At 31.6% G+C, this 26,904-nt stretch overlaps 1 protein-coding gene across 2 annotated transcripts in view; it reads left to right on the top strand.

Moving 5' to 3' along the window:
• The window catches only part of LOC106473434 (GTPase HRas-like), a 41,290-nt gene that overhangs the window by 6,815 nt on the left and 7,571 nt on the right, over positions 1–26,904 (top strand). For both annotated transcript variants that reach the window (XM_022401877.1, XM_013934114.2), the window contains exons 2-8: positions 13,932–13,980; positions 14,896–14,924; positions 16,686–16,770; positions 18,260–18,362; positions 19,555–19,594; positions 23,038–23,198; positions 25,739–25,813. In XM_022401877.1, the coding sequence (XP_022257585.1) occupies positions 13,932–13,980; positions 14,896–14,924; positions 16,686–16,770; positions 18,260–18,362; positions 19,555–19,594; positions 23,038–23,198; positions 25,739–25,810 (539 nt within the window). In that variant the 3' untranslated portion in view covers positions 25,811–25,813. The remainder of the gene's footprint in view (positions 1–13,931; positions 13,981–14,895; positions 14,925–16,685; positions 16,771–18,259; positions 18,363–19,554; positions 19,595–23,037; positions 23,199–25,738; positions 25,814–26,904) is intronic.

The following is a 26,904-nucleotide window of genomic DNA, read 5'->3' as shown; positions in this document are numbered from 1 at the left end:
TGTTTAACTTCTTCAAACTAACTGCAGTTATGTTTCATTTTTACAATGATGGTATGAAACCAGTTAACTTTTTAAAACTTAGCTGTATAATACTGTTACCAAGTTTTCAGTATTTTTTACATGAAATTGAGACTTCTACTATAATAATGTGGTATTTTGGATTAATCAATGTCTACAATATAGTCTTACAGCAACTTAAGTAAGTAAATGATAAAATAGCATTAATACATTCTGTCAATGATTAGCTCAGCCACTTTATAATCCAGTTATTTTAAAGCTTATATCTTTAATTTTAGTAACATGACTAATATTACAATAAAAAGTTAAAAACAAATGTTTCAAATTTTTAGATTAAAATTAAATAGTTATACTTGGAAAAAAGCTAGCATTGGTAAATTTTTGGTCTATTTTCAAAATTTTGTTTTTAAATTATTACTTATACAGTCATACCACTTGCATTTTCACTTATTTTAAACATCAACAATAGGAAAAACATCTCATGAGAATTCTAACTTTTAAGCAATGGAAAATCCATTCTGTAACAAGTCCATGTTTTAAGAGCTTTAGTCTACTAAACAGTATTACTTTGATGAAAACAAATCTTCAAAGTCAGAATGCCTGAAAAAAGCCAAGGAACAGAAATTTACCATGGTTTAAATTGATGTTTATATTGTTGTATTTCCTTAAAAATAATCAGCTGTTGCTTTGAGACTTTAATTTGATTCTTGTAGACTCTAACTGCATTGATTTTAGAGAACTTCAAAAAATAATTTGTTGTAATTAATAGCCAATTGTATATATTAACAGTCATCTAATGTTTCTTTTTGATACTGTCTGGTAGTGTAAGGAAGTCTGGCTGTTTTTGTTTTTTTATTAATTTCTGAAAAAAAATGGAGATGGTTGATCCCCCTAGCTCCCCTCGTCTAGATCTGTGCCTGCTTATAGAGCATTAAAGAATACATTTATTGATTTCTGAAGGAAATGAAGAGGGGGGTACAGACCTCCATTTAGATCTGCTGCTGATACATTAAAGAATACAGTTATTAACTTCTGGGAAAAATGGACAGAGGTCCAATGGGCTTGGAATCTTACCCTAGATCTGTGCTTGTTTATGCAGCATTAAAGTACATAGTTGTCAGTTATTTATTAGAAACATAAAAAACATTACATTTACACTTAAATTGCCATGGAGTTGATGGTTGGTGCTGCTAACCAGTTGCCTTCTCTCTAGTCACCAGTTCAAATTTTGTGATATTGGCGGATAGGCTTATTAGCTTTGCAATAAAAAACACAGGACAAGCAAGATTAGTGATAATGGGACATTAAGTCCCCCCCCCCCATTCTGCTTAACAGGAAACAAACATGATGGCAACATTTTTATTATGTGAATAGTTGGAATAATTAGTTGATTATTTTCATGATGCTTATCAATATAATTGCTGATTATAGGTAATTTATTAATCGATTAATTGCCCAGCTCTTATTTTAAAATAGTTTGTGTGAATGAAGACATTCTTGTAAAATAGGCTGATTTGCAATCAATTTAGTTAAAGAAAAATAACCATATATACACTATTAAATTTAGAGAATGAGAACTTATTTAAGACACTCTTAAATAGGAAAAAAAAGTTAAAAGATTTAAATCGTTAGTTTAGTGCTGCTGGAACAAAAAAGTAGTTCCCATAAGATACATTATCTCTCATCACATGTATAGCTATTCTCATTCAGTGCTGCCCTCTATATGTAAATTTTTTTTCACATGCTACAAGCCTTGAGTTCCCATGTTCACCACAGTCAACATGGTTCAATTGTGTCTTGCATGTAAATTATCATGCGACAACCCTCGACCAATAGGAGTGCAACACACGTGACTCCCTTTACTTGATTCTTCTGAACTATCACTTCTCATTAGCCAGTGATCAAGTACAGATGTTTTTCAATTGTGCTCTTTTCACATGTTTATTTAATCTTTTATTTTATTTTTTTTTGGTGAAGTAGTGATTTATTTATTTGTTACAGTTAGTTTTTCTGTAGCAATTTGCCTTGATAACTTACCTTTGTTTATTGATTTTTTTATCAATTACAACTTCTTCATGGTTTAAGATGAATTCCAGAGTTTGTGTTTTACAACTTCTGATATTATTACTTCTACTTTTGAGTGCCATTACTGGCTTCATGTCTGGGGGTCTGGACTGAGGATTTTTCAGCTATCAATTGTTGGGAGATTGATCGTTATATAAGGCATCTTTTTTCTCCTGACAGTGTTTGGGTTCATCCTGTATTGTCTAAATCTGATGAGAAGGATGTTGACAATTTGTTTTCCTCCTCCTAACTATGCTATGCCTTCCCATGCATTCCTTATGAGATATACTAGGATATGTTTTCACCATTTTCATATGATACTCTTTCTTCGTTTTTTTACGTGACACCCATCATTAAGGTCCTTTGTTTTTCCTCCTTCCCCTGACATCAGGGTTCATGCTGGGCATTTTGTTGAGGACAGGTGTTAGTGTGCCTTGTCCTTTATGAACTTCTAAACTTTATGCTTTGGCTTACCAGCAAGCTGATCAACCCTTTCTTGACTTCCAGCAGTTGGAGTCACGTTTTTCCAATGTGGGGGCTGTCCCCTATAATCCATTTCTCCCATGTTTATTTTCCCACCTTTGCCTTACCCTTACAGCTCTCTTGCAGTACTTGTCTAACATACACCTCCTTTCTGAGACAAGCCATTGATCCCCCAAGGGTTTTTTAGGGGATACACTTTTCCTCCTTCCTCCTTTTTGGTGCTATAATCCTCTTTGACCGTATTCCTTCACACGTGGTTTTGTTGCTGTTGGAATTGTATTGGTAAGGATGCTGTCTTTTCACAGGTTTATCTACCTTCCCCTTATATTCATGTCTTCTGGATGGTTCCTTTTCTCCATCGGTTTGTTTCTGGAGATTTTCCAGAGTCCTTGGAATCATGTGTAGATTCTGTGAGTCCACATTCAACCCTTTAGTTTTTGGTTACTCATTTTTCTAATTCTGATACCATGATCACTCCCATAACCGTTTTTCGTCCTGCAACTTCCCATCCTTTACCAGTTCCTACCACTAGGGGTTAAATATTTTGCCTTATGTTCCAAAATTGGGTTCATTGTTGCCAACAGTTCCAGTGATTTTCAGGTGGTTATGGTCTGGTGGGGGCACTTTTGGCCAATTTTATTTCCCTGTGGCTGTTATTCACAACTGATTCTTGGGTGATCCAAGTTTTGCGAGAAGGATTTTTTATCCTTTTCCTTTCCCCTCCACCTTTGTCTCCTGTACCGATTTCCTTCCCATTAACTTGGGATTCAGCTACCTGTCTGAGTATATCCAAGGTTGTGCTTACCTTCTATCACAGAGAGCTATCAAGCCTGTCAGCCAATCTTCTCTAGGATTTTACTCCAGTTTTTTGTCCTGTGATCCATCTGTCCTGCCTCAACCAATTTCTGGTTCTTCCTTGATTTGTCATGGAGTTCTTTATCATGCTAAAGGTTTTTTGTTTTTTTTCTCCAGGACTGTGGATGACCAAGGTAGACATTTCAAAGCATCTCTCTATATTAATATTTCTCATTAGTACAGTTCTTATTTTTGGTTTGTCCACTGTGGCTCTGCTCACACTAGCTGATCGCCACACTTGCAAATGTGAAGCTAAGCTCAATGTGGTGAATCGAAATCACTTTTAATTTGATACAGAAGGGAATAGAAATTTATTATTGCTTTTTAAAGTAATCTTGACAACAAAGAAGCCACCACTGAAAATCACATCAAAGCACATGGCACAATCAACAAGACTAAATTAAGTAATAGGTTGAACAATTGTTCATTTTTTAGATATTTTTTTATATTAAAAGTTGGATGATGTTTCAAGCTAGTGTTCTTCATCAGATCATACAGGTTACAACAAAAGCACATGTGCAAAATTTAAAGACCTTGCATGCGTAGTATTTTGAATGTTGAGCATGAAAATTCTAAGGAAAATTACATCTATTACATTACAATTACAAATCACAAAATGATAAATCAGATGGCAATTAAATTTAAACAAAAATGGAAAAATAGAAACCTACAGGAAAGAAAAGCATTCATTTAAACCACATGGTTGTAAGGCCCCCGGATTGTATGCTTTTGCGGTTTTAACTATATTTGTCATTTTTACAATCATTGAGAAAATTTTAGACTTGTGACAATCTTCTTGACAGAAAATTTAAGGAATCTCTTTTGATTCATTCCAGATGCCCTTCCATTTACAGGTACAATGTCTGGCCCTTGTGATACTTTTTTTAAAATATATTATTTATTTATTTTTTAACTTTTACCATTATGATCAGCGACTCTAACTCATTTAATGATACTTTGAGCATATTTCACATGTACTGTTCCCTTATATTGTTGTAGTTCTATTTTCTTTTTGGTTACCCTAATTTAAAATCAGCTGAGTATCTGTGATGTTCATTGGCCCTTCAAAAAGGTGTAAGCCAAAATGCTGGGTTGCATAAATTAATTTTTATCTAAAGTTGTTTGACATCTACCTTGAGAATAGAAATTCATCCACACAAAAGTATATAATACTAAGACTACCCAATGAATTGTCAATACATTTTAATATTTTTGTGGTTTAATTTCCCGTTTGCCTTTACCGTATGTTAATACTGCATTTCCAGTGTAGAATAGGCATCCTGCACATGCCCAAGGTTATCTATTTTTTAAGCAGGAACTTTTTCTTGAGACACCGGAGGAGTAATTTTATCCAATCAGAGATAGCTTATACTGCATTGCTGGTGTAGAATAGGCATCCCACACATGCCTAAGGATATCTATTTTTGTGCAGAAACTTTATGTTGAGACACTGAAGGGATAATTTTATCCAATCAGAGATAGCCTTAATTAGGTCAAATCCAAGTTCCATAAAGATGGTGTCCGAGGCTCCAAGAAAACAAAAGTCTAAAGAAATCAGACCAATATATATTATGTAGTATAAATGTTGATGATGTAGCTGCTTTGATAACAGATGCCTCAGAGTTACCATTGTTACATTCACAGCTTTATTATATTACTATAGTACCTCAACCGTAATACATTTACATTCAACTTCAATATACACACTAACATAAGTTTAATACTTTAAGTGGTGTGGCTAATGCAGATTTCATTGCATTAGCCACAGTAGCTAAAGGATTTATGTGGTAAGAGTGAGAAGAGTATGGGGGTTGTGTATCAGTTTTGTGCCTGGTCTTTGGGCTTGCTTCCACACCATAAGTATTTTATTAGATAGTCATGGCTTTTGCCCAACTTCTGTATGCCTAGTGTTGTGTTTACACCAATCGCTACATGGATGAGTGGCTCCTGTTAGCTCTTTCCAAACTGGAGTCTTCTCAACACAAACATCTGCCACTGACAGTAGCAGCTTACATTGCTTGAATTCTACAGTTAGTGAAGTTTCTTTTTGCCTACCCACTCTCTTTTTCAACACCCTCCTCATTCAGGACCATCCTTATCCACTTCTTCATTCGCTAGTGCTTTCAGTTCTCCATGCATTTACTGCTTCCTTGGTTTCTGCACAAAAGGTTCTGTCATTTTTGAGGACTTGGGCTTCAATGGAAAACCTTACTTCTTTGGGTCTCTGCACGGTTCATGGAATCTTGCTTGGAATCTCTTGGACACCCCAGTTATCCCTTACAGACTATCTGCATTGGTGTTTGAACAAGGTCAGCACAACGAAGGGAGTGCTGCTTCATCCACCTTGTCCAGATTTGCATCAAATCACAGATGCTTCTCTCCAAGGTTGGAGAGTATTTGTCGATCAGCATGAGGCTTCGGGGCAATAGTCTCACATTGTAATGCTTTACCATTTCAACATCTTGGAGCTTATGGCAGTATGACATGCTTTGGTTTATTTTCTTCCAATGGTACAGTAACAACACATCATGTTCCACCCCAACAATTCCACAACAATTGTGGCTTATTTCAATCACTATGTTGAACATTGTGGTTGAACATTGGACCTCCTTTATTGGGCTCATACACTGCAGATAAATTTCTTTCTGTGTCATGTTCCGAGGGGTTTTTTTCTTGTGGTTGATGGTTTTTCAAGACCCGACTCGGGTTTATCCCACGGAGTGTTTCTCCACCCCTCAGGTTTTCAGATGGCTGTGCAATTAGTGGGGTACTCTTCATCTAGATGCTTTTACCACTTTATTCGAACATCAAATTTCCTCTTTTGTTTGGTCTCCGGTTCATCATCTTCAGACTCTGACAGTGCATTTTCTCTGTCAGAACTGGAACAGTCAGTTCCATTTATATTCCTTCCAGTCTTGTTGACCTCCTTGTAGTGTGGTTATTCCGAATTGATTTTTCCTAATCAAAACTTCGGTGCCCTGTGAAGTCATTCTTCCTTCTCACCATTTTCTCTTCTGTCCCTTTCCCATCTTTATTTCCAGTACGCTCCAGATGGACTTCTGTGTCTAGTATATGCTCTTTATTTTCTATTGCCAGCATTGCCTCCTTAAGTGGTTCTCATTTTCATTCCTGGCACTGTTCATCTGTACATGACCTTCCTTCGTCTTCAGTATTCCCTCATTTACACATTCTGGATAACAAAGGCTTATTCTTTTCCTCAGCAGCAGTAACTCAGAAGTGTTTTTTTCTACATTTGAAATTTATCTCTCTTACCATTATTTTCTTAATTTAGAGAAAGAAAAATACAGTGTTTTTAAAAGTCTAGTTAGAGTTTATGATATGAATTATTATTTTTACTTACATTAATTTGTTTTGTTTTTTCCCTAAATTATGAGATGCTAAAATATGTGTTCCAGAGACTGTGATGTGTGATTCCTTTGACAGGAATATTCTACATTGTTATAAACCAGTGTTTGAGTTTCAATAATTAATCTCAATTATCATTATTTCACAATAATCAAGGCCTAAGTACTGCAGACCTACTTAAAATAATATTTATAATGATTTATATGAATTCAGTTTAATGGATCTTATTAAGTATATTTTCTCTTATTCATGTTTTTGAAACCTCCTGATGTCCAATCTCCCCTGCATAGGAAATGTCTTTTTTTTATTTCAATGGCAACTGGAGTTACTCAGTGAGCAGTGTTATCACCATTGCAAATCATATGGTTGGATCATGTCAGACCCAGGATTCTCAGTCTCTTGCTTTACCCTGAGCCTGCCTTGTCTTTGACCTGCCTTTGCTTCTGGTTCTTCTATCTCTGAGAAGGATCATGTAACATCTACCTTTGTCCTTTACTGCTCAAGTAATTCAAGTATCTGTTATTTGATTTTTTACTGAAGTTTTTTTCTGCTGATTCTTGAGTGAGCTCCTTAGATGCACATTTACTTAAGGTTTTTCCCTTATTATTCCTATTCTGATTATTTCAAGTTCTTTCGGTCTGTGCTTCTTGTTGATTCTCAATTACCACATTCTTTCTGGACTAAAGACTATCTCTGTAGCCTGTTGTTGGAATTTTTCCTCTTTTAAGTACTTCTATCCCTTGAATAGCTTTTTCCTAGTTTGGGAAATTTCTTCTTTTACCCTCAATCTGCACTTTATCCTTTTTGGTATTTGGCCTTTTGTGGAGTAGTCGTTTCACATCAATGCCTTTGAGATATGGTTAGTTTAGTGGACCTACTACCATCTTTTGTTGTAACTCATTGAATTTCCCATTTTGATCTACTTCAACAACTTCAACATTTCTTATATCAACAAACATTTAAGTACTTGAAACATCTGCTTCTTGCTCTTGGGCCCACAACATCTAACTGTAGGCCTTCCATGTTTTGGAAATTTTGAATTTGGTAGTGGATTGACTGTCTCATCAAGACCAAAGTGGTTTTAAAATTTTCTGGTGTTTCTGTAAAATTGTTACCACTTTGGGAGTCCTCTTATCAATGCTTTCGTGCCTCCACTAAACACCAAAATACCACATTTTAGTCTCCTGTCCCAGACTTCCTGCCCGAGCAATAACCCCCCTGATTCTGGATTGGTCCACCCTCTTTCTGTATGTGTAACCTCCTCTAAAACATCTTCTCAGGGTGCTGTCGTTAATTCACAGCAGGATCTTATTGCCCCTTTTTGATCAGTTATGTCATGCTTTCTGCTCCTTTCCTTCTCTGCAATCCTGGGACCTCTATTATTTCCATCTAGAAGGTTCCTTTTTATGTAATTTTCAGACATCCATCTTTCACCACAATGTTCCAAACCTTCATTTTCAGCTGTGGCTTTTGTGTGATCCCTTGGAAGACAGGCAGGTTCTTCTTGCAGAGTAACTTATTTTCTTTCTTGTTGTTGGTGGCCATCTATCCTTGCAATTTATCAATACAGGTGGATGATTTATTAATGCTGATCAGTTTGTCACCCCCTTCCTCCAGATCGTCTGACTCTTCCTCATTTCCTTTTTTCACCTGGTTTTCGAGGGCAGTCTATCCATTTATTTGATCACTGGTTGCAGTGTGGTTTTGTTGGCAATCTTCCAACTCTTCATTGTACTTTTCTTTCTGAAGTCCTTATCGAACTATTCCAAGCCTTTCTAATTTGTCTTTCTCATTCTTTTTATCTTCTGGACTGGAACCTCTGTTTAGTACTCAGGATAATTATTTGTCCTCTGCTCAAACTATTGGCCACTTGTTCACACATTTTTCTCTTTCAACATATTTCTTTTCCTTTTCGCTTGCTGAAGACATTTCTCTAATATTTTTGACTTAAATACCTCCCATAATCTTCCCACAGTGACAGGTTGATTTGCTTCTTTGACCACTCCTTCCTCCCCAAGATATAGACTGCTCTTGAGGGTTAGTGGGTGTTTTCTCCAATCCCAATCTCATCTTTTCTTTATACGTTGGTTAAGACCCTGATCATTTGGATTATCTATTTCTACATGGGAGGTGACTCCTTTCGTTTCTTGCATGTCACATCCAATAAAGTTTGCCATTTTATGGTTTCCCTTGAATCTTGCTGTCTACATTCCCTGGATCTAATCTTAAAGGCAGGATGTGGACAACCTCCAAAATATTTGTCTCACGTACTTTACACCTCATTGCAGTTTCGTCCTTCACCAGTCGCCATTCTTCAAATTTTCCCAAAATTAAAGAGGTGATTGTTAATTATTAATTTTTTCTTGTAGACTTCACAAAAAAGAACGAGAGAAATCTAAAATATAAAGTTGATTAGTGAGTTAAATGCAAGATGATGGTGAAAATTGTTTGACTAGGGGCTGATATAAACAACAAAACAGAGATGGTTTCTGCTAGGTTAGCAGGTAAGGTCAGTTTTCGTGATAAAAGGGAAATGGCGGCCATCAGAATCTGCCATTATATAAAAAATATTAATATTTAATTGGGCGAGTTTGTTGAACTACTTTAGATGCCATGTATCAATGTTTTCATATCCATATAAAGTTTTTTAGTTGATGTTGTGTCACTCCCGGGGGTTTGTAAAACTATAGGATCAAATATTACGTGATTGTTCTTCATGATTCACGGTAAAAAAAAAAATGGGTATCAAAGGTAGTGCACAAGCATGAATTTTTCAAGTAATTTTTAATGTAAGATGGTTTAGAGTTAACACCTGCACTTGTCACTGTGCTTTTCACATCTTTTGTAATCTCAAATTGTTTCGATCAACTGGTATCTGCTTGAACGTGGAAACGGGTTTTAAGTATTATCAACATTGTTTATCATATTACTTGTATTATCTATCATAACTTATTGAAGTTTGTGTTTAGAATGAAAGTAAGACATTTAATCATACAAAGTTCATAAGAAACGAGCTTTTATAAATGGTAGAAAAACTTATTTTCTGATACTTTCTGATTATATGGAATTTGGTCTGCTGCGATTTGTTTTATTTATTTATTATACAAAATGTTTCTTTTGACGAAACTCGCTTGCACATTTACGTTGTGAATGCACGTGTGAGTTTTCATTGTCGAGTAAATGCAATAACGTTTAGTGATTTAAAAATGTATATTATGGTATGGGTAAAACATTTTACACAATGACTTCGATTAAAAAAGACAATTCTGGTAACAAATATAAACTTTCATAGCCATGCAAAGTATGTAATATGCTAATTGGGCTAATAAATTTATAGTTTCCAAATCCCTTCCCCCCAGATATTTTGTTGCGGGTTGTTTAGAAAAATAACGAAGAAAATTATTTTGGAAATGCATTCTCGTGTTTCTCATATAAACAATCTATGGTGTGTAAACTTTTCCTTTTTATATAAATAATTTTTTAGTTCTTTCAGCACTAACGTTTAAGTTTTCTCTAGGTCATTCGTGACGTAATCAACAATGGTACAGAAAATTAGAACGCTTGGATTCGCTTCTAATTATGGCTTTTTATACAAGCTGTTTATAATATTTCTCCATTTTATTGTATGTGTGTTGTCTTTTGAAATTCAATAGTTCGAGTACTAAATGGATATTATGCAAATATTTATGTTACTCGTTTGTTAAACTAGTAACTAAAAGTCATTATGAAAATGTTCTTTTATCGACAACGACGTATTAAATCAGTAATTAAGAATTTCTGGCAGATAGGTTTTCAAACCCACGACAGTGATTAAACAATTAAGGACTTATTTAAACGTAATCTATTCTCCAATAAATTACCATTGACCCTTATGTAACAGACAGTTGCACATAAATCCCCATAAACCTTAAAACTGCGAGAGGTTATATCAAAACACATATACCATTTAAGTGAATGATATCTTTATCAACCAAAAATTCGGCTTTAAAATTAGTACATCATCAAGCGCCCGTGCTTTCCGTAGCTGGCTTCATGGTTAGGGCACTCGACTTGCTTTGCCATAAACAACAACATACAAGCAAACCTTAGCTGGTTGTTATATGGAATTATTGGCCCATTGCATTATGCAGAATATTTGCTCCATGTTGGGCTCATAGTGTACCCTTTGTTACCTTAGAAGTAAAGTAATTGTTTCATAGTGTCGCAGCAATATGTGTTATTTAAACTATACACTTTTTTTTTTCCTGTGAAAGCCTCTTAATATAAGAGTTAGTCATTAGGTATGTGATTTTAATCGTCATTGCTTCCACTTAATATGTCTGTGTCTTCATACGAGGTAATATTGGAAGGAATACTTGTTGATTTGGAATGTACATGCTCAATAACATACCGATTTCTCTCTGGTTATGTCAGGCTGTGTGGATAATGTTTTAATAGCATACTATTTTCTTCCTCATACAGCAGTATTATAACGATTACATAGAGGAAAGAACCAAACGGTTGTTACACTTATAATTGTTTTCTTATAAAACGACAAGTTGTACTAGTCTGTTTTAAAACTATTAATCAGGTAGGTGTAGTTAAAAAAAAAAAGACAGTTAATTATAGCTGTATCGTCCTGAACCGGCTTGACGAAGTTTGTTATGTCTACTCTAAAGTAAGAGAGTAAACATTTTCGTGAAATGTAGGGGGCTACAGGACGACCTCTTTCCGCGTTTTTCGAAACTTGAATATAAAGTAATAGTCACTGAGTTTCGTTTTAATAGTCTGGTTACAACTGACATTATAGTTTCAGCAGATATATATATCAGATAATACTTACACAACATATTATTAATTATAATTTCTTTTTTACTTTGCTTAAAAGACTATTACTGATGATGGTAAATGTGTTACCGAAACTAGTCGACTGGTAACTAATATCAGTAATAATAAAGATTTTACCTTTCATTGTGCCAAGAAACGTCAGTTTTTTGTTTTTTACTCCTAATGTTACCAATTGCTTTTGGAAATATACTTCTTTCGACATCCATATTGGTACATATAAACATTGATGTGTTTTCTGTTTGATTATTAACTGAAGTATTCAGACAAAACAAGAAATAGCACATAGGTAATTTTATAAAGTAACCGAAAATGTATTTTTTTTCAACGTATAGGCTTAGGTCAAGTGTACCAAGTTATTTCAGGAAAATATCGAATTTTAAACAAGTACAGCGTGGCACGCGTTTTGCGACATAGGCGTACTTGTATTTCTGGAATCAGTGTTTACCAGTATTGTTTTAGTAATAATAATAATAAATTATAAAGTATTTAGTACGATAGATGAAACCTTAATGTTTCTTATCATAAGTTTGAAAGCCATTTGAACTATCAGATTTGATTATTTGCACTGTGTCAGTGTATGTGTGCTTATAATCTACAGCTAGTATAAAAAAAATAGGTATTTAAATATGTGTACTAAAATGTGGCCTTGAACACCATAACCTGCCTAATAAGCTGGCACATCAAAATGAAATGACTCTTGACAAACACAACAGTTATTGATTTCATCCATCTTTTTGTTTAATAGCAATAAAAAAATAAGTAGTTTTTATAGTCTCAGGCATTATTCTATAAGTTTGAGTGTAATATTGATAATTAATTTTAAGATAAGAATTCAAATGTGAACTTATTGTACATATATTTTTATATGTTTTTAAATTAATGAGATATACCACTGGATGTGCATGTGGAAGAGTGGCTAATGTGTATGCAGTACTTTATTACTAAAGATAGGGTTTGGTAGACAGTGGTATGTTTTAATGAATAGGGCGTTTCCAATATGCCAGCATATTTCTATACATACATGTTTGTGTTTGGAGAATTCTGAGAAATGGAACTGTTGGGGTTTTGTTTAGTAATAATGCATATGGCATGGACCTTTACCTCTTGAGCATTTATTGAACACAATTATGGACATCTATATTAAACTATAAATGTACTGTTAGTTGCTATTAGCCACAGCTGTTTAGGTATATACCTGATCTTGTACAATACAAAACTAAAAAAAACTTCAGTATCTATGGGATTTTGAGTCTATTTTATCTTCATCATGTAGTAACCTAAGTTAATTTATGTGTGTAAATAAGATTATGAAATTTCATCACATTCATTAAACTGTTGGCCAGCTGTATATATATATATATAAAAGATTTATTTCCTTTTTCTTATCTTGCTTATCTATGTCACTGATTCTCTTTTCAATCTCACTTGTAATGAAACAGAAATCTTTAACATATATATATAGGGATCCCTCGATTAATGCGTTTTCGTTTAGTGATTAATGATTTATATGAACATTACAATAGAATACTTTATTAAATAGATATAGTCATGTAGGTGTTTGTTCAATGAAGACTTTTAAAATTATACCAACTTTTTTCTCTTTTAATTGTTCATTATGTTAGGATGTATCTGTGTTGTAAACAAATTTTTGTTGTAGTTGTATTATTTCTGTGAAATCATTACAATGAAAAAAATTGTTTTCTTTCAAACTACTGCAAGCTAACATTAGTCTGAGCAAATGCCAAAGTGTTAGGTTCAGGTGAAACTGCTATTTTAGTTCCAACTTGAGAGCTAGAAGACATACATTATATTAGCACATTGTTCTATTTGTTTCTTCATTTGTATACAAATACAGTTATTTCATTGTATGTTTTGAAGGGAAATGGACAAGATACAAGATCCTAAAATTTACATTGCTGTTGCCTTGTTTCATGTATTTGTTTCATTACCCGTTTTTATGGAAAACATAGAATCAATAAAATATAAGCTCCTTAAATGTGTTTCAAGGATTATTCTAAACCATGCCAGATGAAATAATTTCAAGATGAAGAGATCGTGATTATGGGTTTCATAGTGTACACATTTTCCTCTTTTGTACTGAAACATATTAAATCTGAATTATCTTTTGAAATTGAGAAATATTACTGTTTCGAGCAATATCTTTAGTGAGGTATTTTGTTACTTAACAGATGAAGTGTTCACTAATGTGTCTTATTGCTGCATTGTAGATTTGTCATGATGGCTTACAGATTACAAGTTTTGTGGTTTAAGCTAATTTTTTTTACTTAACATGGAAACATATTTATTACATTTTACAGCTGGAGGTGTTGGTAAAAGTGCCTTGACGATCCAACTCATACAAAATCAGTGAGTATCTTTTCAATGAAGAAAAATGTATTTTTAAGCCTTAATTTGTGCATCCTTTTCATTTACAATTTGTAAAAAAAGTATAATCATATAGATGATGTGATTTAAGGTGTTCATGCTCACTTAATTATTTAACATGTATTGGTAGATGTACATGTATATCTCCAAACTTACCGGAAAAATTTTTTTTTTCACTCATTTTCTCATGCTTTTTATTCTGTGTTAACTTTTGTGCAGTTAGCACCATATAGGACATATATAAAGTTTCTTCTTAAAATAATAAATGTATAGAAATGTAAGATGTCTCGTTTTTTGTTGGCCTTATTGTTATAAACAGTTTTACATGAAAAAAGTGATTTAGATGTTTACATTGTAAACTTAAGTAGACATAATTTAGACAGTGGGAAAAAACCTTATGTAAGGAAAATAATAAACAATTCCCGGTCATCAGCAAATATAATTATGCTTTTGGTGTTACTTCTTGGCATATACATGTAAAATATAAAAAGTTGCACTCCACTTCATGTTGAAACATAATTTGGTTAGAGATTAGATAATTTTTCTCTGTATTTTAGAATTATTTTGGTATGTATGCTTGAAGTGTTAAATATGTTAGAAAATAATTTTAAGTTTCAAATGGTTGTTTTATAACATTCACAAACACACACTGTGTGTGTTTGTAGATCAAACTTTGCATTATTAGCTTAAACATATCTGTATGAATGGGAGTGTACTCAGAGTTTTTTTAATTAAAATGTTTAATATTACTATTAATGACGTGTTTTTTTAAATTTAGGACAAATAAAGGTGAAATTATTATTATTATTTTAAAAAGTGAACTGAAGTATTATATTGGTAAAAGAAGGAAATCTAATTTTAAACTTTCATTGAGGACTATTATATTGTTCTTTGTAGCTTTGTCGATGAATATGATCCTACAATAGGTAAGATAATATTTTGATTTTTAATGTTGTTGATCATAAAATTACTTCTGATAGAGAAAAAATTAGTTCTGTTCAACAATAATAGATCTTTTTTGTGTCTGAGTTCATAAAGTAGATTGATAAGTTAATAAAAATAACAGATTTTTGAAATTATAGCGTAACATTGGAATGAAAACAATTTATATCCTTGACATATTAAGTTATGAAATTTATTTAATAATCAGAGCAAAAGTTAACTTGGCCACGTATTGTTAATCAACATGAACATGAATACAGACTAAAGGAAATACCCAAGTAATTTTGTTTTAATGAAATACAATAAGAATTATGCTTTGGTTTTGAGATAAAACCAGTTTCCAACATAGGTTGTCAGGTTTCATGAATTTTGATTTATCTACTTTATCTCACAGGTTTTCTAAGTATCATTAAAGTATGGAATATATATATTAGTATAATAATATTTTTGTGTGGATGCAAAAATATATAAAAATTACAGTATTTACATAAATGTAATAAACAATTACCTTTTTAGTTTTGTTTAGGAAAATTACATATTAGGAAACTTATTTTTTTAACTAAAATAACTTGTATTAATAGTAAATCCTGAAAAAGTAAAATTAGAAATATTTTTTATCATGTAATTATGAATTTGTGTAATATAATTTTCTGATACATCGAAAGTATAGGAAAAATTATTCAAATGTTTATAAAGGTAAACAACACTGAAATAAGCCTACATCAGTTGGAATTCTTTAATGACTAATGATTTAATAAATTTTTGTGAGAATTTTTTTGACATGTATTGATGTAAGAAATTATTTGAAACTCCTCTTAAAATATTTTTAATTTATACTGCAAAATATTTATGTTCAGGCTGCTTGTCACCAAACTGAAATATTTTGACAGATAATATATATACTATGAAAGAGCTGTAAGTTCTCTTGCAAAACTAAATGGTTGTCTAATAATAACAGAATCTGTGCTAATATACAGTAGCATTAATAGTGGAGACATCAAACAAACAAAGACATTATGCTTCCCTTGTTATGGCTATTCTATTAAAATTTTATTTTTAAAAGTGCCAGTTTCCTAAATATAGTTGTAGATCTTATATCATGTAAAATGATTGATGATAAAAAGATTGCTGTATCAATTTTCCCTTGCTGTTTTTACATTTTAATGACTGATGTCCCCCTCGTTTATAATTCTTGTTATTCAGAATAAGGCTTAAGCCACTTCATGGATGAAAACTACCTGGAAGAGAAATTGGAATGATAACTAAGAATACAATTAAGAAAGGGAAAAAGGGAATAAAATTTGGCCAAAAAGAGGTCAATTGGTTGTGTGCCTCATAATGTCACCATTAACCTTATTGGGATTTATTTCACTTCTTTAAACTAAGAAATGTTAATTGAAACTTTAATACTTTAGGCTATTCGTGTATCTACCATTTTTCACAAAATACCTTGTACAGAAGTTAGTATTATGCTTGTTGTAACACAGCTCAGTTTTGAAAGTGTTTGTTCTCTTTTATGGAAAGAATTACACACATCCAATGTTTTATCATACTATTTTTCACAAAATACATTGCACAGAAGTTAATATTATGTTTATTGTAACACATCTCGGTGTTAGAAGTGTTTGCATTCTTTTACAGATAGGAATAAACTTTCAGTATATTTTCTTAATAACTTCAGTTGAAATTTCTCTAGCATTTGTATGGATATATATATGAATGTATACATATCCTATATTTTATAGAGGATTCCTATAGAAAACAAGTGGTTATAGATGGTGAAACATGTCTACTGGATATCTTGGATACTGCCGGTCAAGAAGAATATAGGTAACCGCTGTTGTTTTGATATTTGTTTTTAGAATGCTAGAAGTTGAATTTTAAGTGTTTGTTTTATAATTTGAGTGTACAATTGCCAATCATTTGTGATTTGTTTTTACATTATACCTATTTTTTTGCAAATTCCTATGGTTACCTGCAAATGATATGTATTGTTGAGGTTTATTTTATGATTAATGTTTATTGAATAGTCTTTCAATAATATGCATTTAGTTCTAGCATGTTATATTTGTTTACAAAAGAAATCTTGTGTAGAAAAGCTGAAGTGTTCTTAGGACTGTGTTGAGTAAAGTTTTGATCAGACATTGAAATGCTCCATATCAGATTGGAATAAACTACCTAGATTTGCCATTAAAAGTGTTAGCTGGATTAATCTATTAGGATGTTTTTTTTGCAATGTAATTATGTATTAATGAAATCTGTGTTTGATACTTAACTGAATTCATTGTCTTAAAACCCTAAACAGAGTAAATCTGTTAAATATATGTGAGGGTAATGTATTCTTATAATAATTGACTCTGTCTATGATACAATTGTATGCCATTAACATTTACTGCATTGGATGGTTTATAGTAATTTGTATACGTTTTTACAATTTGTAACTTTGCAGAGCAATAATGTATTTTTATTTTTTCTTTGACTTATTTAGAATATCTTTCCACTTTTTTATTTTTATTATATACATCCAAGGATTTGGTACATACACTGATAATTATTTTTGATTTTCTCATTGTCTTGAGATACCCAACATTAAGCACATTTAGGATTGGTTTGTTCTATGTACCATAACAACAGCCTTTGTTAAAATGTTTTATTGTGCTGTGTTTTACTGTCTTTACTGGTAAAGTTCCTAAATTAAAATTTAATATTAACAAAATTTTATCTAAAAGATGTTTTTCAGAATCTGTTTAAAATTTTCTGTTTTTTTATTAAAGTTCAGTTTAAGTTTTAATGCTATTATAATTATGAATTGCATAGACTTAGTGAGTAATATTGAGTTAATTAATGAGGTAAATGCAAATATTTTAGCACTACTATCAGCACCACCAATTCTTGCTAATATATATATATATATATATATATATATGTTAATTCAGCTAAAAGTATAGGTACAATAGAAAAACAAATTGTTAAATGTTAGTATATTAATGCTTCACTTGAGCTGTCAAGACAATTTTTAATTACATTAACTGGCGATTTGGCAAAATTTGATGTTGCTGTTTTCTGCTTCAGTGTTGGTTGAATTGCATGTGTGGTCAAAAAGGATGAGGGATATTTATATAATATTTAATTAATATCCGAGACTTTTTTGAACCTGTAAGTATTATTCATGGTAACTTTAAATCAGATGAGGAAGAAAATGCTAAAAAAATGGCAAAGATTTTGAATTTTGTATGTAAAAATAATTGTGAGAATTGTAATTGTTTTGGCTGTACATCTCATAAGCCTGTTTTTCTAATTTTTTCCTTTTGCTTTCTAGTGCAATGAGAGATCAATACATGCGAACTGGAGAAGGTTTCCTCTTAGTTTTTGCAGTCAACAATGCAAAATCATTTGAAGATATCAGTATGTATCGTGAACAGGTGAGCATAGTTTGTTACATAAGCAAATTTACATGAATCCATTGGTAAGCAGCATGAATAAAGTAAGCTTGGTTTGTTACATCGTGAAATAACATTAACAGGTCTGATATATTGGTAACCAGCATGAATAGGGGATCATAGTTAGTTGCATCATCTACAGAGCAGGGAAATTAACTTGATTAGTTAATACAATCAATTATCTATTAGCATCGACTATATTGATTAATAAATTAATTGGATTAATGTCACAACAATAATCAACTAGAATTTCTGATTATTACTGTTCTAGATTATTCCAACTATCCAGTAGTCGGAACTATGATTAAACGAATTACTATCGTGAAAATAATCAACTAATTGAAATTAGTATTTGCAGTTATTACTGTTTTAGATTATTCCAACTATTTAGTAATCGAAATGTTATCAATATGATTTTCATTATTATTTTTGAGTAATTCAAATTTTTTCAGCTTAATCGATTAGTTTCACAACTCACAAGAATAACAAAGTAATCAAAATTAGGGTTTCTGGTTACTACTATTTTCAAGTATTCCACCTATCAAAGTAATTGAAATATTGCCATTATATTTTTGTTTGTTGGTAAGTACAAAACTATACAATTTGCTGTATGTGCATTGCGTGACTTTGACTTCAAAACTCAGGTTTTTTTTCCCTTAATCATCTAATTGAAGAATAATGATAAGGTGTTTTTTTCTAGCTATTTCTTGACAATAATCAATTAGTTGAATGTAATCAATTAATGAGCCCATCCATTATGATTAATCAATTAGCAACTTCCACTAATCACCCATGATTCATTGAAATGCAAGTGTACACTTGAAAGATAGGCTTAAATATAAAAATGAAAGAGGTACCTTGTTTCTTAAATTCTTCTCAATGTTTAAGAATTGTCTTCAGAAGGTTTGTTTTGGTGAAGAATATACAAATATATTTTGCTTGATAGTCTTATTTCACTCACAATTTTAATGGCATGTCCACAAAGCTTAAAGAAAGCAGGCAGACATGTGAATTTTGTTAATGATTGCTTATAATGCTTATCATACAGTAAAATGTATGAATACTTTTGACGCTGCTGCGAAATTATAAATATTTATGCAAATAAGATAACATGGCATAAACAAGCTAAATAAATGAGTGGTAAAATATTAAGTTTAATTATTTTGTATTGCAGATAAAACGTGTGAAAGATGCAGATGATGTACCTATGGTTTGTAAGTAAATGCTCTTACTAATATTTTGACTAAATGTCTAAATGACATGAGAAAGGTTTCTTTTGTACTTGTAGTTATTCACACATTCATTCAGAGAAGTCAGAAGTGTTACAGAATAAGTAGCCTGTTTTTTCATTGAAAAGAATTGAAAAGTTAGCCACAATCAAATATTGAAGCATTAGATAGATTGATTCATCATTAAAAAACAAAAAAGGAAATGTCAGGAGACTGAGTAGAATATTATAAAGAAAATTAGATATAGTTATGACATCAGTAGGACTAAAACTGATCACTTTTTCTATGATCACAATCTTTGAAAAGTATTTTAAAAAGTTATCAGTGAAGCAGTTGGTAAGTTGGTCTCAACAGAGGTAGCAGTAAAATTTATGTATCTAAACTCTGTTCACAACTAACTGTTTAACGCCATTTTGTGTTTCAACATGTTTTAACATTTTTACTGATTTATTGGTGGTGATTGAAGAAATAAGTTATTTTAATAGTATTCACATGAAAGAAGCATAAAAATGTTACTTATTCATTTGATGTCTACTACAAGTATTTTAGATTCAGGTGACTGAAGGTAAGCTGTAAGTGATATCTTGATTCTGTAGTTGCTTATTTGTACAGTTTTCAGTACCAGGCCTTAAAAAGGTCAATAAAATCTATAACGTGTCTCACGTATCTTAATAATTAAAATGATATTTAGTTTTTTAATTGGTTATAGAATCATATCTGTAACACACAATGTAATTTGTTTTTACTGTTTAAAGATTGTGTCAAAATATAGTAGTACTAGTAGTTGGAGAGTTATATACATTATCAGAAAAGAGACCATCTTTTTACAATCACACTATTACATGCCCTTACATTACTGATCGGAAACTACAAAGTGCTGTGTTGCAAACTTGCACTATGACTAACAGACATGCTGCAGAAAACCTTGCACATTTGCTGAACATAGCTGCTGCAGCATGAGATATTACAAATAGACAATGCTACTAATGTAATTTAGCAAGAACTGAATTTCTTGACTGGGAATTGTCCATGTTTTGCACACACCTTGCAATTGGCTATTAACGATGGCTTCAAAGTTTATAGTATAAATTAAGTCATAAAAGCTGCAAGCCATTTGGTGTCACAGTCTCGTCACACCATGGTTGCTAGTAAAGCTAATTAAGCAAAACAGCAACAGCAGAACCTGTCTGAACTTCAACTTGTGAAATATTGTCAAGAATGCTGGAACTCTATTGGTGATATTTTTGAGCGTCTACAGAAATAAGGATGGGCCATTCATGTTTTATTATCTGACAGAAATTTCACCAAATTGGATGATGCACATACACTTGAGCTAACCAGTGGCACTGACAGATAACTGAGGAGCCTCTGTCAGTTTTACAGACTTTGAAATTTGCAACAACTGCTCTTTCTGGGGAATCAGATGTATCAGTCTCAATAGTGTACCCCATTACTTTGACACTGCTGTCAAAGCATTTGAGAAATGTGTCCGGTGAATCCTACAAGTTAATGCATTTCAAAACAGCAATTACAGAATCACTCAAAAGGGAAATGGTAATGTCAAGCTTAGAACTAGCTGGAAAGGTAGCACTGATTGCAACATTTCAGAACCACCATCTCTGGTTAGTAATCCTTCTACTGAACACAGAAAAGGAACATGTACTGCTACTGCAAAGAGTATGATGGCTGTATTATTTGGGGAGTATAATTATCTGCAAGAAGGAACATTGTCGAATGATTAAATGTACTTCACCAATAAGCCATGCATTTCACTGGATTAGGATGTGCTTCTATGGTAGAAGGTAAGCAAATGTTGCAAGAGGTTTGGAGCATTAGCAGAGGCATATTTGTGTATTCCTGCCACTTCTCTCACAGCAGAGAGAGTGTTTTTAACTGCAGGGCTTGCAGTAAACAGGCTAGGCAGACATCTCTTGCCTGAGTGTGTGGATATGTTAATATTCTTAAACAAGAATATGTAAATCTACTAACAATGTAAGAAACACAGGAATGGTTTTTGTGCCACCTGCCTTCATTTTTTTTATCATGAGCAGCATTTTTTATTTTGTAATGCTACGGGTAAAAGAAACATTTGGCTATGTAATTTCATTAGGGAATTTTGGATTTTTCTTAAGGACTTGAAAAATTAAGGCAAAGGATAAACACACTATAATTTGGGTTTCATGCATGGGTATCTAAACTGAAATGACTATAAAATGGACAAAAAAGGATTTGTGGATTTTTTTTTTTCATTTTGCAAAGAAACATTCAACACTTTTTGGCAATTGAGATTTTTTCTTTTACATTGGACTGCAGTATAATACAACTTCTACAAGTACAGCCAGATGTGCTACTTGTTTTGAATTATTTAAATGCTATTGAATGAATAAGCCATTTTATTTAAATTAATATAATGTCAGTACTTAATGGCTAGTTGTATTTGCTAGCTAGTAATGTTAAACTAACACATATACATGTGTATGGTATTTTATTATGTGATTACTACTATTTTATACCATAATGTTGTTTTCTGTACAGTTGAAGTAGATCATTTACACAACACTAAACAGATGTACTACAAAATAACAGTAATGTGGAAGGGACTGCTGTTTTGTTTTAGTGTTAACATATATAAAAAAGAATTGTTTCTCTACAAAATAAAAGGAACTGTGCAAATGCACAGTAGTATTTTCCAGAACCATATTTTGAAATTGGCTAGGTGAATGAAGAGCAAAGATGAGCATTCATAACTGGATAAGGCATTTGTATATACTATTGTTTGTGGTGATTCAATGAAGTGAAACAAAAAAAATCAGATCTTTGGAACTTTCTTAACACACACTAGAAATATTTTGATACCAAGCTTAAAAAGTAGGCATAACTGTTCAGTAAAAAAATCAGTCAATACAAACTGTTATTCTGAACTATTGAGACAAATTTTACTAAATGTAATAAATAGAGAAGTACAACATTTTACGTAAGTATGAACTAATAGAAATTTACCCAATTTTTATTCTAGTTAGAAGTGTTTTAATGTTGTTTTTCAGTTCAAAAATGTTGAGTTAAGACACTTTTTCAGGAGTAACTAGAAATAAACCATTTAGTAGAAACATGAAAAAATATTATAAAATAAATTTTACATCCACTATTGTCGGAACAAGAAGTTTATTTGGAAACAAGTTTCGACATTCTACGGTATTCTGCATTTACTTGCTATGAAAAATATTAATTGTATACAAATGTTGAAGCATTAGGTAGATCAATACTTCACTAAAAAAGTATGTCAGGTTATTGAACAAGATAATGTAGAAACTGATTTCGAAATTATTTTAGATATGGTTATGAAAACACTAGATTGAATAAAGATCTTGCAAATTGGCATCTTTTTGATCAGAATTTCATTATACTGGAATGTTTTTGGTCTGATATAGTGGTAGGAAATAAATGTGACCTCCCAACGAGGGCAGTAGACATGAAACAGGCAGCAGAAGTAGCAAAAAATTATGGAATTCCATTTATAGAAACTTCAGCTAAAACAAGAATGGGAGTGGATGATGCCTTTTACACCTTGGTACGAGAAATACGTAAAGATGTAAGTAATAATTCATACATATTGTGTCATCATTTTTTATTGTTTATTGGAAAGTTAATGTTTACGATGTGTATTAATTAAAGTACTTAAAGTTTTGGTGTCTTTTGAGTAGTTTATCTAAGCTTCTGATGTTTCCTGATTGGACTCTGTTTCATACTCTAGAATGTAGTAGTTTTGGAGTGTTACTGGGAGGTATTTATAATAATTCCAGATGTTAGTATCTCACTTTTTTGTGCTTCTCAGATTTTATAGTCCTTTATACATGTTCCTTGTGTTAACTTTTGTTTTTTGTCTATTTTGATCAGTCTGCATAAACTTTCTCTCTTGAAATTAAGGGAATGGAGTTTGTATGTCAAAATACTCTTGGAATTTAAAGGCATAGAATATGTATGGGCACAGTGTGACCCATTGGTTAGCTTGCTGAACTATGGATGTGTGGATCCAGCATTCCTGTCCAATTACCTTGGAGTTGGGTGGGGAATCACACTCCACATTTTTGGGCCATTGGTGTATTATAATTGTGATGGTCAAATCCCACAATTTAGTCAGACAAGAGTAGGTCAAGATTTGATGGTGGGTGCTATTGACCAGCTGCCTTCCCTCTAGTCTGTCATTTCAATGTTAGAGTTGGCTAGCGAAGATAGCTTTCGAGTAGCTTTGCAAGAATATCCAAAATAAAATAGTGTGGATATAAAAATGCCCTGTCTTGAAATCAAGGGAGTTGGTAGATGTGTGAAAAAATTTACTTTAATGAAACTTCTTCCTTATCATGGTATACCAATAAATATAGCATAAAAACATAGCCAATTATCTATATCTTAATAGTTTATAAGTTTTAAATTGTTAATTTTATAATGTAATATTAAAAAAATCCTGAATTTCCCCTAATATTGTGACATTTTCACTCTAGGCATTCCCTCTTCTCTAATTTATATATCATCCCCTCAAGAAGTTTAAAATTTAATGTAAATTACTCATTATAATCTTGTCATTGCTCAAGCAAAGCATAGTTTTTATAGTCTTCAATCTTATTTGGTTACAGAGCCATCAAATGGAAAATCAAACACCTCTTGCTGTGCCCACCTGTCACATCTAATCTTTCACAAATTACCAATAGTTCTCTCTGAAATTCAATACCATATTATTTACAACAAATAGAAAGCCAAAGTTTTGTTCTATTAAATGACGTATTATGTTACATTGTTTTTTGTCAGTTTCACTTCCAGTTTAAGCTTTATTCCCACGGGAAACACAATGATAAGGTTAGCTGAATTTCCAACGGCTCTTCTTGCATAATTAGAAAGCCAGAAAATTCTGAGAGTCATGGGACATATTCTGGTTTTTGCATGTTATTATTTTGTGCTCTTTGTAGCATTATTTAATTAAATAAAAATTTAGTGCAGTAGTACCATTAGTATTAAAAAAATGTATGGTTAAGTGTCATCAACAGTTGACAGGAAAAAAAAAGAAGACCCAGGTAAGTATTTATTTCTTTTTTTTCATGTGTATTATTTATTTGTTATTATAAAAGTAACTAAAATGTAAAAAAAGGAAATTTTTTAGATTAGTTAAGGTTAGAATAGATAAAATAAAAATAATATACCAAAAAATTTTCCGAAGGTACACTTGCGAGTATCTTGTGTGAAATGTAATTTGATAGTGTAACATGAGCTGAACGTCCACCAAGTGATTTACAACTCATAATGGTGCAAATAGTAGTTAGATATGTCTTAAAAGACAATAAAACCTAAGTATAAGTAGATGTATACTGTTATAAAGTTATATAGGATAAACAAATGTAGTTTTATGTTACATTTGAAACCATTCTAGAAAGAAAAAAAGGGTAATTTAGATTTATTTTGGTTTTATTTTTGGTGGTTACAAGATTGGTCAAATTGACCAACCTTGTATAGAGTTAGGGTAGAGAAAATAACAGATAAGATATAAAGTTTTACCGAAAAAAAAGATGTTTGAAATTTATTTAGGAAGTTTTAGAGATTATGCAAAATAAATTTGAAATTTTGAGACAAAGAAAAGTATTTTGAATCTTGACATGGAAATCACTTTGCACTTGGACTAGTAAAAAAAATATTATATATATAGTCATGGACAAATCTTTAGTAGAAATACTTCATTAAAAAGATCTGATTTGTTGTATACAAGAGACTTCTAGTGTTTACTAAAAGTCTGCCAAATTTTGTGCAGATCATGTAATAAAAGTTATAGTATGGAAACTATAATGAGTACAAAATGTGGTTACAAAATCAGTCCATACAACTGATCTCATTTTGAGAGAGTTAAAGGGTATTAAAATGCATACATGCACACACACATCTATATTTGTAGAACTTCTGATTTTAATTTCTTACAGCTGTTAAAAAGTTTGATAAAAAAAATAAATTGCAAAGAAATTAAGGAGAGAAAAGAGACTAGTTTTAACTGTATAGTGTTTGAAGTTATTTAAACTTTGATTAAAATAAAAATTTATGGAATTGTGAAACATAACTTTTCTTTTTGTAAATGTGAAACATTTTTTTCAGAGAGAACGAAAAGGGAAAGATAAGAAAAAACACAGGGATAAAATTGGAAAGAAAAGGTGTACAATTCTATAAATGGTAAGAAAATATTATTTGTTTACTCTTAGAAAGCTTGGACTGATAAAAACAAGCACAAAAATTTATTTAGGTATTTATTTCCAGGAATTTTCTCTGTTGTTAAAAGGTGCATATTTTTTATTAGGATGTGGCTTTTGTTAATTAAATTAGCAAAATTAGAAAAAAAATTTCAGCATTAATTCTTGGTTCTTTCTCAGTTATTCAAGAATGGGGTACTGCTAGCATATGTTCATTGCATTTGAATTAAAGCTTTTATTGTCAGATAAAAGCAACTAAAATGTAAAACATTATTTCCTCAGAGTGTACCTTAACCACTGATATAATAACTACTGGATTTATTGAAATGTAAACTAGATGATTAGCAGGAAAATAGAAAAAATTAATATTGACAAATTAAACAAAGGCTACTATGTAAAAAGTATGCATCAATTTATTTCTAAAACTAGAAATCAAAACTTTTATCTATTCATGTAAAATTCTGTAAGAAATTATTTTAACTGTGTTGCCACAGGTATCCTTTGCTGTCCATGACATAAAGTTTTAGTGTCTTACATTCAAATTTTTATTGAACTACTTTTTTGATATTATACCAATTAGTATAGCATAAAATCTTAGCTAATAATTAATATTTTAATAGTATATATAAGTTTTAAGTTCTTAATTCTACAAGGCACTATTTAAAAAAATCCTGAATTTCCCCTAGTGTGACACATGTGACATTTTCTTTAGGTATATTCTCTTTTCTATTTTATCCACCACCCCTTCAAAAAGTACAAAATTAACTGTAAATTACTCCCTATAAAATTGTCATTGCTCAGACAAACCATAATTTTTTTGCCTTCAATTTTGTTTGGTTACAGAGCTATCAAATAGAAAATCAGACCCCTCCTGCTACACCCACCTGTCACATCCTCTCTTAATACATTTAATTATATATTACCTATAACCAATAGAAAGTCCAGATTTTCATCTATCAAATGACGTATTTTATAACATTGTGTTCTGAACAGAATATTGTCAATTTCACTCAGAGTACAAGATTCATTCCCTTGGCAATGTTAATGACTAGAAATCAATTGTAACGTCTCTTG

This window comes from Limulus polyphemus, unplaced genomic scaffold, assembly GCF_000517525.1.
Source record: "Limulus polyphemus unplaced genomic scaffold, Limulus_polyphemus-2.1.2 Scaffold6170, whole genome shotgun sequence".
NCBI lineage: Eukaryota > Metazoa > Arthropoda > Merostomata > Xiphosura > Limulidae > Limulus > Limulus polyphemus.
This window is presented reverse-complemented; position numbering and strand designations above follow the sequence as displayed.